The sequence below is a fragment of the Benincasa hispida genome, chromosome 7, assembly GCF_009727055.1.
Source record: "Benincasa hispida cultivar B227 chromosome 7, ASM972705v1, whole genome shotgun sequence".
Taxonomy (NCBI): Eukaryota; Viridiplantae; Streptophyta; class Magnoliopsida; order Cucurbitales; family Cucurbitaceae; genus Benincasa; species Benincasa hispida.
In genome coordinates this window covers 3,798,991-3,812,144 of record NC_052355.1, presented here as the reverse complement: position 1 = coordinate 3,812,144, position 13,154 = coordinate 3,798,991, and the positions used below count along the sequence as shown (strand labels likewise).

Here is a 13,154-nt window from a genome sequence, read left to right as displayed (position 1 = left end):
AGTGAATAATATTACCGTGGAGATATATGGAAGGTCGTTATCTCAAAAAAAAAAATTGGTTTCAGGATCCTAACAATTCGTTTTTGATTGACTTAGTCGTGTCAACAAAAAATTCCTTGTTAGAAAAAAAAATAAATAAAACTTCTTTAATGGAGAACAAAGAAATTAATCTTCCTCAATGATGGAGTTGTAATTATTTAGTTGGAACACATTAAATCTGTTATCTAACGCTTCAAACGACTTAAGTTTTATTCGTATTTGTCATAATTACATTATTTACGATTTCGGTTCTAGAGTTTAGAGATGTGATCTATATTAACTTCTCCCATTTGTAATCTAATATTATTCTCTCTTTCTATTTGTACACGTAGATTATACATTGTCGAGTTTTTGTTGTTTTACATTTTATCAGGGCTGATTTTGGGAAATTTTCTTTTAAAGAAAGTATTGAGTTTTTTACATAATTTGGAAATTTTCTTGGACCCTCTGAAAACCTCCAACCACTAAAGAGAAGAGATGTTGTCCATGGTTTTCACTCTCCAAACTCTTCTGCACATTATATATAATGTGATGATTGATCAAATTTTAATTTCTACACAAAATTAAACAATAACAATAGTTGTAGCTCGTTTCTGATAGTTTGATGGCTACCACCAATTCATCAAACGATGAAGAATTACAAGAAACGAATGGATATGCTGAAATAAAGGAAGCAGAAACCACAAAAAGAGTCGTAATAAGTGGAGTGAGCAGAGGGTTAGGACGAGCTTTGGCATTGGAATTGGCTAAACGTGGGCATACAATCATTGGTTGTGGTCGTGACAAAATCAAATTAGATTCACTTCAACAACAACTCTCCAATGCTTCCCCACGAGACCATTTGCTCTTCAACCTGGATGTGGAAACTTTTTAATTCTTCATCCTTTAATGTTTGGTATATTATCGAAATGTTTTGAATCTAATATCTGATGCTTTAAAAGACCAAGATGGGTCTAGTTATGATTTTGATTCAATCCTAGAGTTTAAAGAGGATGCTATATATAAACATTCTAATTCTACTGGCGTCTTTGAATATGTATTATCTTTCCCTCTGTTAATAAACCACATAAATGTATGTGTCTATTTCTCTATTGTTTTCTTTACTTGCTTTCTTTGATCGTTGATTTTATAACATACATATATAATGTTTAATTTTGTAGAAATCAAATGACAGCATCCAAAAAATGGCACACAAGGTTAAGGAGAAATTTGGTTCCATTGACATCATTGGTATATAAAGTTATATATATAGTTTCGTTTAATTTTTTTTACAAATGGATTGAATTAGGCAATGAAATTGGAGTGTTTTAATTAATCTTGACAGTAAATAATGCGGCTGTGGTGAATGAAACTTTGAAGTTGTGGGAGATTCCTAGTGAAATGTTCGATAATGTGATTGACATAAATATAAAAGGGGCAGCAAATGTGTTGCGTCACCTCATTCCTCTTATGCTTCCTAAAAATAAAGGAACTATTGTTAATATATCTTCTCTCTATGGAAGAATTGCAGTCCCCCAGGTACGTGTATATGCTTCTATACTAACCAAAATTGCATCGACATCTTCATCAATTTCCATCCTTTTTTTTCTCTGTCCGTCATTGTACCATGTGCCCTATTTATTCTGACTGACATTAAAGGTGTTATTTATTTCCGTGGATATCCAGCACGGCTTAGAAAATGGAGGAAACACTAAAAAAATAAGCACCAAAATGTCACTAATATCAATATAACATAATTAATAAATATGTTAATTCTTTTAAAAATCATAAAATATTTATTCACTAATTTAAATTTGTTTTCTGAATTTTTTTTATAATTTTTCCAGAAATAACCATAGAAATCGGCAATTTATCGATATTTCCATCGATTTTTTTTTTAAAAAATTAAGACCTCGATATTTTCATCGAAATCAACATTTTAAGCCTTTACTCAAAGTAAAAGGCTTAAACTGTTCTCTAAATAATTAAAATCACATTTCATAAATTTTTCTTTAAGTAATTATATTTATCACCTTATAACTATTTATTTCTTTTATTTTTCAATCTATAATAATTTAATTAGACCTCTTTAGTGACTATTAAGTCTTTTAAAATTAAACCTACTTCCTCTCGATGGCACTTTTAAGAATTAAACCTATAAAACTTTTAAGAATTAAAAAGTTTAATATAACAAGTTCTAGAATTTCAAATACTAAGACTCATTTCAAACATGAAAACATGAAAACATATTCGGAAGCTTTTATCTGGTCCCAGTGTCACAGCTACGAATTCTTATTGTCATTCGTCGGTCCATCCTTGCCCTTACATGAATAACATATCCACTACTAGGCCCACTAGGTGAACTTGTTAGTCTTCTTGTCTGGGCACAAGTGTACATAACATAATGACAAGAAACTTCTATTGATAAAAGAAAATTCATAATATCGAACTACTCCTATCCTTATAAAGATGTAGTAATAGTGGTACGTCTAGGTGATCCACAGGGGAGCGTAATTTATTTCATTGAGCCAATTTTCTAACTAGAGCGGTAAATGAGGGAGTTTGACATGGATGAGATTAAACGTGCAAGAAAGTAAAAATAAAGCAGGAAAATGTATCGAGGTTTAGATATTCTAGCTCTTGGGAATAAATGAATTCCTCCTATGTAATTTTCCATCATCGAATTGTTTCTATTAACTCATATTGATTGTGCTTAACACAACACTTGTTTGATTATTCCTAACTAGTATCTATAAAGGTGGACAACTAATTAATACTAAATCATACAAACGACCTAAATTAAATTAAAACTTCTAATGAAACATTAATTAACTAAGTTCAATCACTTCAACCAAATTCGATAATGATTAAGAAGAACCAATTAACAATTGCATTAAGTTATAGGTTTCTATTGGGAAGATATTTAATTGGATAGTCAACTTGATTAAATTGATATCCTTAAATTAAATAAAATCAAACAATTTAGGATCAAAGACTAGACTTAAAAACCCTAGCATGCAAGACTCGATTTTTTCTACTCAATGACTTAGGCTAGACGAAGAGAAATACATAGTGCAAACCTAAAGTTCTTTAACAATCGAAATACATTCAAAGGAATGATCATCAATTAAACACATAAACATACATCCAAGAATTAAAACACATCAAAGATGCATAAAATCAATTTGAAATTAATACAAAAAAATCCTCAAAGTTGTTACATAAGTTTACATCCTAAGATCAAGAACCGAGAAACTCATCTCGATGACGTCATAGACAAAGAAGGAGAGATGAATTGATATTCTCCATAGAATACAACCCAAAAATAATAAAACCTAAACTAAAATAAGATGAAAATTTTCCCTGTCCTTGGTCACGTCTGCTACACATTGACTAACATTAATCTGATCAAATAAACGTGTGCCAGATTTGGTTCGAGACTAGTACATCCCTACAGTAAGCTTAATCGGTTCATTGTTCGTCCTATCCTAGTCGATCCCTGGTCCACAGAGGACCTCAGCAACTGAGCTTTCTTCAAAGAGTTGAGACAAGAAATGAGAATACTCATCATCCCTCATATCAGCCATTGTGTAAACGTTAATGCAGGAAAAGAAAAAAAGGAAACTGGTATCCCTCTAACAACAGAGACATCCCTGTCCTCCTATATGTTAATATAAAATTCCCTGACAATTGGGCTATTCCAACTTCGGGGCAACTAGCTAACTCCTCCCGATCTCGTCTCTCAATCTCGTCAGTAATGATGAGGGTAATATCCTCCCCTAATGGTAAGACTCTTTCAAGAATAAGGATTTTGGCCACTAAAATCCTACGGAAGTACTTATATGCCCCTAAGGAAGGAAATCTATATTGGTCGTACTAGGGCTGATTATTAGAGGTACTAGCTACATTTTTTCCCTTATTTCTCTTGGGTGTCATTGAAATCTTACGCTAATTACACAACTCAGAGCAACGCAAATAAAAGCTCGGTGAAAAAAGAACTCAACCTAAAAATCGAAAAAAAAAATCTCCTAAACTACCCACTTCCAACCTGTAATTAGAAAAATCACAACAAAAATTCAGACTTTCTCTATCTCCATAAATGTGAAATTTCAGCACAAATAAAAAATCAAAGTAACTAAACCTAAATCTAGCAACACTCAAGCAAAAAGTAGGAGAAAATCAAGAAAACAAGAGATTTTACCTCTGGTTGAAGGAAAAAAAATCAAAAAACGTCGAAAACGCCCAAATTTTCATGGTTTGAAGAAAACCCACGAAATTTGTTGATGGGTAGTCAAGAAATCGAGTTGGGTGGCTGATTTGTGGAAGAAATCATGATATTAGGTGATGGGTAGATAAGATTTGGTGGGAGAATGGAGAGAAAATGAGAGGACAGGAAGAGGCTTAGGGCTTTTTTGCCATTTTTCACGTGGATCTGTTCCTAGTGCAGTGGCGTCTGCCCGATTTTTATTTTTTTATTTTTATTATTTCTTATATATATTAAAAGTAATTTAAACTAAATTAAATTAAGCTAAATCAATCTATAGTAAATTTAGTTTTTCTATTCCTAAAAAAATTTAAATTTTTACCTGGCTCCCTCCAAGAAGGCAAAATTTTAACGTTTGTATACAAGAAATTGAGTCGGGTGGCTAATTTGTGGAAGAAATCATGATATTAGGTGATGGGTAGGTATGATTGTGGGAGGAATGGAGAGAAAATGAGAGGAAAGGAAGAGGCTTAGGCTTTTTTGCCATTTTTCACGTGGATCTGTTCCTAGCGCAGCGAGCGCTCTAGCCCGTTTTTATTTTTTATTTTTTATTCTTATATATACTAAAAGTAATTTAAATTAAACTAAATTAAGCTAAATCAATCTATAGTAAATTTAGTTTTTCTATTCCTAAAAAAAAATTAAATTTTTACCTGCCTCCCTCCAAGAAGGAAAAATTTTAATGTCTGTTGCTCGTTGAGACCCATCCCCTTTTCAAGGTACGAAGAAATTCTCATATTTCTTCGGCCCTTTCTTACTTGAGTGGATGTAGCACTCAACACTTTGAAGAAACTTCATCTTTTGAAAGGTGCCAGATAGATCAAATTTTGGCTTTTTTGTATATCTAAAAAATGAAAAAATAAAGAATTAAAAGACTGAAGAGTCTCAAACGAGTCCATGGTAGAAAACGACACAATAAACTTTAGAGAACAAAAAGATTTAAAAGAAGAAGAAAACGAGTCCATGGTAGAAAACGACACAATTAAAAAAAGAAGAAAACTTAAAGATATACGAAATACCAGATGACGGAATAGGATGAGGTCTTTCAACTTCTAATTTTATCATATGAGATTCGTCGGATTTGGGTTTCGATTCTTCTTGTGCCATGATGACTTGGACAAACCATGATGAGAGGTCCACGTCATCATGCTTGTCATAAAAGCATATTAACTCATGGAGGAACATCTCAGTTGCCTGAAGGTGATGCAATTGCAACAAGAACTCCTCTAATCTTCTATCTGAGTCAGGAATTTGAGCAAGCAAGTAACTTAAACGTTGTATCTTAGATCTAACCTCCATCTCGAACTGAAGGCTTTCCTATTGGAGTCTAAGAAAATCCTATTGCATGGAGAACTGGTAGTTAAGCAATTCTCTAACTATACCTTCCAAATACATACCTTGTGAACGAATCGGATCTCACAGTGGAAGCATCTCATGTGAGATCTCATTGCATTCGATTTTATATTAAAGAAAATCTTTATACTAAAAAGAATAAATAAACATATAAATTAGCATGCTTATAAGGAAACGGGTTAGAAGGGTTCTTACTTTAGATTCTCTAGCGCTATGAACAAGCTTTTCCAAGGTTCCAATGAACGGATCTCCAAAAGGTCTCAATCACGAAAAACTTCTTGAGTGATCTCAAACATTACCACAAGAGAAACCTCGTTATTCTCTGGGATTCCAATATAGGGATAGGTGGTATCCAACTATTAGGAGAGGGAGAGGAGAATAGGGTTTTTAGAGAATTGAGAAGATTTATGGCTTAAAGAAAAATCTACACAATAACACTAGAGAATTGTGTATTGTTAGAGTTTCTCTACAATCAAAGTCGTGTAGGAATGTATATTTGCGAAGGGCCATGGAGAGGTCATTATATAGGGAAGGGTCAAGGATCTTTCTCAATATATTTTTATTTTCTTAATATACATTTTCCTTTTCTATAAATATATATTCTCCTTTTCTATAATTAATTAAACAAAACTTAGTTAATTAATTAACCCATTTAATTAAATAACACTTATTTAGTTAATTAGCCCAATTAAATAACACTTATTTAATTTTAATTTGCATAATAATTAAATAACTATTTATATATTAATCCTAATTTAATATATATATTTAATTACCATATATATCACATGTACATGTACAATACCTCTCTATNCCAATTAAATAACACTTATTTAATTTTAATTTGCATAATAATTAAATAACTATTTATATATTAATCCTAATTTAATATATATATTTAATTACTATATATATCACATGTACATGTGCAATACCTCTCTATTAATTAATTCTTTATCAATCTAATTCATTTGAATTAATTAATTTGAATCTTATTAAAATATTACTTTCCAATTTAATTATAGATCATATCCATAATTAATTTTATATTGATTATATTAATATATAGTTCCCTCGAATTAATTTGAACAATTCAAATTATCCCTTTTAAGTATCCTCTAGTGAGCTAATGAGGGGATCTGGTGGACCTGTAGATCAGAAGTTCCAACGATATGAGATTAATTGGTCAAACTCTTTAACCAAGTTAATCAATATTCGTTAACTGTGAGTACACTCCACTAAAGACCCACAACTACACTCTTCTCACTACAGATATATTTCTGTTTCCACGGATATAAACGAATAATAGTGAGTTAATTCTTCATGAGTGTTTGTAACTCCAACTGGGTCAAATTATCGTTTTACCCTTGGGTCACCTTTGACTCCATAAGTACCAATGTTTCTCTAATGATAGGGTAGTGCCCTTTGTTCAAGTCTCAAAGATACCACTTAAAGGAACACTCATCTAATTTCCCTTAAATAGGGAAAGAGTGAATTTTATCTTGTATAATTATGTTCCCAACTCCACACTCGGTCTCGTCCCCAAAATGGTAGGCTTATTGGGTTGGCGATCTGGCCACCCTCACCCATGCAAATCAAAGGAAAATCCCTCATGACAGGAGTTCATAATATACTAAAGATTGAGACTAAGTTACCTAGGTAATTCTATTGAAATAGAAACCAAATTGTCAACGATGTTACATCTCGTGGTTACTATTTAGCGGTCGAGTCTTATGCAAACTCTTTGCATAGGATACTCTATTCGTGTATCACCTACACGAACACATTTGATAATTATGTTTGTATCGAACACAAAGTGGTCGTATCTATAGTGTTACCAGGATAAAGTACCCAGTCTTATCCCTATACTATAGACTCTTTAGGCTAAATCTTGAACATTGATCCCCATATGTCTCCACATACAGTTCAAGACTCATAAGATAGCCTTGGACATTGATCCCCGCATGACGCTGCTGCCCCCCTGTGATGGATCATCCGCGTGCACACTTCGAATTTTTTTGTCAAAATTCGTAGCACCATGGCGCTCTCGCCAACCCGTACTACTGTCTTTCAGCGCTGCGCTTAGCGCTTAGTGCCTAGATAGTGCAGCAATGCTCCCTTTAGGGGAAATTTGGTCATTTTTCCTCTTTTCCTATTTCTTGCTCCGTTTTGGCCGAAAATGCATCCAAACTGTCTCAATGGTCTCCTCTACTCTTTTACGTGCTGAAAAAACTAAATAAAGCATTAAATATCTAGGAACTAACAGGGTTAGGCGGGAATAAATGTAAATCCAAGTAAATTTATTTTCACACTTGCCAAATAGAATCTTAAATCAAGCCCTAAATCAAATACCAAAATTAACTTTAATTATCTAGGGATAAATGAGAACACAAATCTCGCTTGAAAAGCCTCCCAAAGCTCACTCGACATATGATTTGATCCAAAACAACTTTTAACTCCAATCAAATAATCCAATTTGAACCAAAGTTCACCAAAATTGACATTTGACCCTGCTAGAGTGCGCTTTAAAAGACTTCAAAAACTAGAACCTAGCCAAAAACATCAAAAGTAAACCATCACTTGGGTCAACACTCAATGGTCATCAATAACCATTGAAAAGCAACTTAAAATCTCAAATCCAAATAACTTCCCATGGTTTGGTTAAAAGCGATTTGGTCCAATCTACACAAAGGTTTGAACTAAAATTGCCAAAATCGATCTCAATCTTGTCGAACAACCTACTCTCAATTCCAAAAATTTCTTCAAAGCTTCAATCTCATGCCCAAAACATGGAAGGTAACACATCAATAATCAAAATCAAACTCAATTTGACAACTGATTGCATAACTTAAGGAAGAACTCACATAAAACTGAAACTCGATGAGTCTTATGACGGTTAGAACAACGACTTCCAATCAGTAGAATAGCGTGGGTGCAACAGCAGATATGGAATGACTTATGACGGATAAAACCACGCAAGGGGAGAGACTGCCGAAGGTTTCTCCTCTACAGTGCACTCAACGGTGTCTGATGTATAGTTGAGGTTGTGTGAGTCTAGTCGTGGTGGTGGTAGGTGTCCAGAATAAGGGAGCGGTGACACTGAGCTTCCATTATAGGTGACAGCAATAGGATCTGCACGTAGATGGTGGTGACAGATGATCGAATGACGAATTGGAGAACAGAGGTTTGGCATTGAGTTGTAGTGATGGTGGTTGGTTGTTCACGCAAAGCAGAAGAAGACACAGAGGGTTCTCGTGTGTGGGTCTAAAGTAGAGATGCCCAATTTCCCCATGGAGACGAGGATTCCTCGATTAGGCAGAGAATGAGGAAGGGAATGGGAAAAATACTTTCGTTGAGCTAAATGGGGACGGGACAGGATTCCTCGTCCCCACCCCCGCTCCTGCCCCCGCCCCATTTCCCGTCCCTGTCCCGGTCTCTATTTATTTATTTAATAATTATTTAATGTTATCTCATTATTATTATTATATAAATATTATATTTAAATTGCATGTTTTTTTTTTAGAATATGTGATATTGTTATACAACAACAAGCAGAATCCCACAGCCCTGGATCAAGGCAACAAAGCAACAAAGCAGAAGCAAAGACAGGGCATCAAGACCAAAACAAAGCCAACAGGATAAGAATAGAATAAAATCAGTACATAGATGCAAACTCGCAAACCACCAGGAGGATAGGCAGAGAGAAAAACCCAAAACCCCATAAACTAGTGGCTACAACAAAACAGAGAAAAATGTGAAGTTCAAAAGGAAAAAAAAGAAAAACATCCGTACACACACTAGATAAGACCAAGAAGGTCAACCCGCTAGGAAGTAGCACGAGCGCGAACCGTAAAGACCATAAGGTGAACCAAAGCAGACACCGACCTCGGTCGACCTCCATGCAGTCTCCGATTATGCTCCTACCAGATGTAGTATATGGTCGCACACTAGAAAATACGAAACAACTTTCTACGCACCCCCTTACCCGATCCCACTCGGCACAGCCAACTTAACTCTACATCCCAAACTAGTCACCCGATGTGTCAAACCCAACTGACGTAACACACTACACCACGCCTCTCTCTCAAACCCACACTCAAAAAATAAATGATCCCGCGACTCCACACCTCCCCCACACAGAAGAAACCCCCCTCTGACAACACACCCCAACTCCTCAACCAATTTTGCGTACCCAACCTGTCCCTCACTACTAACCACGCACAGAAGGAGTGATGCAGAATACCATCCCCCGCCTACAAAATACCAGCCCAAGACACCCTATGATGACGAGGACGTATACTCTCCCAAGCACTAGCGATAGAGAACCCACCACTAGCATCCGGTACCCAACCCAATAATCCTCTCCCTTCACCCTAGGCTCCACTGCCTAGATAAAACCCCAGATCTCAAGCAGCTCCCAAGATACTGTAGGCCACCTCCAACCTCCCTCACCATCTTAGAACTCTGACAACCACGCTTCCAAACTACTCCTTGCATCATGAACCATCGTATACCCGTATGAATCCAAAATCGCGCCCCCCGGCAGCCAAGGATTCCACCAAACAAAACAAGACTGTCCATTGCCAATCATCAAACGAACCAGATGCTTGAATCTATCTTTACTTCGCAAGATAGCCCTCAAGCACCAAGACCTCCCATAACGATCGCCCATACAAAATATTTAAATTGCATGTTTCATTGTTTAATTGTCAAGATAATTAATATGTTTAAATTGAATATTTAAATTTAGATTATATATGTGAATAATTTGATTTATATTTATTTCTTTCTACTAAAAAAATAATTAGTTTCTTTAAGTCAAAATTTGAGTAATTTATCTTTAAATTTAAATTGTCATGTAAAACTAGCCCTAGCAATCAAGATAGAGTTAATTAATTAATTAAAATTTTAAAACATTAGTGATTTAAATTAAAACAAATGGGGAAAAAATTTCCTGTGAAGAATCCCGCCCCGATCCCCATAGAGAATTTCACGAGGATGGGGAATGAAATGAGGAGTAGGAATGGAGACGGGGAATGACATCCTCAACGTGCCTCGCCTTGTGAACATCTCTAGTCTGAGAGTTGAGATGAGAAAGAGTTGAATTTCCTTTTTTTTTTTTACCCACTATATATATATATATAATCGAAAGCCTGATTGGATTTTAATTTAATATATATATATATATATATGGATATTCCCTTTTCCTTTCTAAATTTCAAAATCAAATTAAATCCAAACTCTAAAGCTCTCCGATCTTTCACTTTAAATTCAAAATCCCAAATCTTTATCATGTTCAATCTAAATTGAATGATCTCGTCAAAATAATTCAATTTTAACCTCAAAATTGCAAAAAAAAAAAAAAAAAAAAAAAAAAAAAAAAAAAAAAAAAAAGGAAAAACCTCAAATAGTAGGGAAAGATAATCATGTTAGATTTACTTAAAAGGTTAGGATGTTACAAATAATAAAAAACTAAATTATTAACAAATGGGCAGTTAGTTTTTGAATTTTATCATTGTTCTCAAATTTGTAACAATTTAGTTTTTATACTTTCAGATTTTTAACAAGTCTGTATCGTGAAAATTCTTATGAAATTTTATTGTCAAATTTGATTAATTATGTAACGGCTGTTAGTCTTTGTGATTTATAAATAAATATGTTTCTAAAAAAAGAATTATAAATAAACCATACCGAGCATAAATTAATTAACATTTGAGTGTACTAGTAGCAACAATATCTGTGGTATGAATCCCTCTATCCCCAATTGTACAAAAAATATATAAATATCTATAAATATATTTAACCATTACTAGTTAAGTTCTATCAATCTACATCTGCAAGAAATCTTAGTAGTGTACAAGGACTAAATCTTAGATTAATAAATTGTGACTAAATCATTATAAATTGTAATATACAAAGACTAAATTTTTACAGTATAAAATTTATAGATCAAATATTAAAAATTTAGAAATATGGTGGACTAAATGGTTACAAGCTAAAAGTCAAAAACTAAAGCATTACTTCCATAAAAGTTCGTGACTATAAATTTTTATTGTTGATTGTTGATTTTTTTAATTTTTTATTTTATTTTATTAACGGTTTCACTATAAATTTTGAAAATATATTTCCATATTATATTTTATTGCATGAAAATTGTTATTATTATTATTTAGTTAATTTCGATAAATATTAATTTTGAGAGACTAATTTACAATTTATCAAAAGTACAGACACTAAAATTAGATACTTAAAAGTTAAAATTGAACAAACCTAAAAATAGAGTGATCAAAATATTATATTAATGACAGTCACATATGGAGTTCTATATAAAAATACAAGTTTATTATTCATGGTTATCACTAATGACTCTATTATTACATATCAGTGATAGTCACCGATAAATGATTAAAAGAAAATAAAAGCTCCACCTTCACCTATTTACTTTGCACTTTTTTTTTTTGTCCTATTCTTAACTTCATTTTCTTCATCCTTATCAATTCCTTCTTAATTCTTTTCTTCACAATTTCATTGCAAAAGAAAATAATACTCTATTCATGTGATAGAGTATTATACTTTGTTTATCTTTAATATGAGTATTAATTTATAGAAGTCATAGATTTTATAATCGATAATAGAAGTTTATCACTTATAAAATATTTATCTATTAATAAAATATTTTAATAAACTTCTATTAAACACATTTTGGATATTTTCTATGAGTTGTCTATAAATTGTACTAGCAATAACTACAAATCATTTTGCGTTATGCTATATTAGTTATTACTTTGATTCTAACTTATTTATTATATAGGCTTTCAGTTTATTGTAGTTCAAAATGGACGATTGAAGGTTTAAGCAAATCGATTGCGAAGGAGCTACCAAATGAAATGACGATTGTAATATTAGATCCTGCCATTATTAATACTGATATGTGTGTTTTTGTTCAAGGCCATCTAGCTTCTCAATGCCAATCTCCTCAAGAATGGTATGCACAAAAATATTATTTCTATATATTGTTCATTATTCTAAAGCAATCTTTTATTAATCGTATATGAAAACTTCAAAACTTTTAACTTAAATTATGAACTATTAGAAAGTATGTTTCTAGAAACCAATAAGGTCTTTTTTAAGTATGTATTAAATGTTTATTCATGGGATTAATGTTTTTGTGTTGGGGCTCTTAAAGCAACTCCGATTATTCTAAACATTACAACTGCTGATAATGGTGCAACTCTCATCGTTCCTGATCCGGGTGTTTTACCTGATTTTTGTCTTTAATCCTAAGAAAAACAAAAGGTCAACGTATTTTTTAATAATAAATGTAATATTATTTGTGTTGCTTGAAGTTTTTCCAGAACTATCTTCATTGTTCGACATACATTTTCATACTTTCCATTTTGCTTTTTGGAGTAGTTTGTAATTTTTGTAATTTTAAGTACTTCAATTTTAATTATCTTAACATATCTCTCTCACCATTTAATTTATTATTAGAATGTATAAATTGACAAGTCAAAAGAAA

General features: G+C 32.8%; 1 protein-coding gene and 1 long non-coding RNA gene across 2 annotated transcripts; one reads left to right on the top strand and one right to left on the bottom strand.

Moving 5' to 3' along the window:
* Window positions 1-280: 280 nt before the first annotated feature.
* Window positions 281-12,913, top strand: LOC120081645 (NADPH-dependent pterin aldehyde reductase-like). The gene is made up of 6 exons (XM_039036692.1): window positions 281-898; window positions 1,200-1,269; window positions 1,364-1,548; window positions 6,770-6,777; window positions 12,447-12,619; window positions 12,810-12,913. Exons 1-6 carry the CDS (start codon window positions 644-646, stop codon window positions 12,911-12,913), a joined length of 795 nt encoding a protein of 264 aa, XP_038892620.1. The 5' UTR covers window positions 281-643.
* LOC120082029 lies at window positions 3,189-4,472 on the bottom strand. Its single transcript, XR_005483028.1, has 2 exons — window positions 4,220-4,472; window positions 3,189-4,066 (listed from the first exon to the last, which is right to left on the bottom strand). It is a non-coding gene; the product is annotated as an uncharacterized LOC120082029 (long non-coding RNA).
* Window positions 12,914-13,154: the final 241 nt, after the last annotated feature.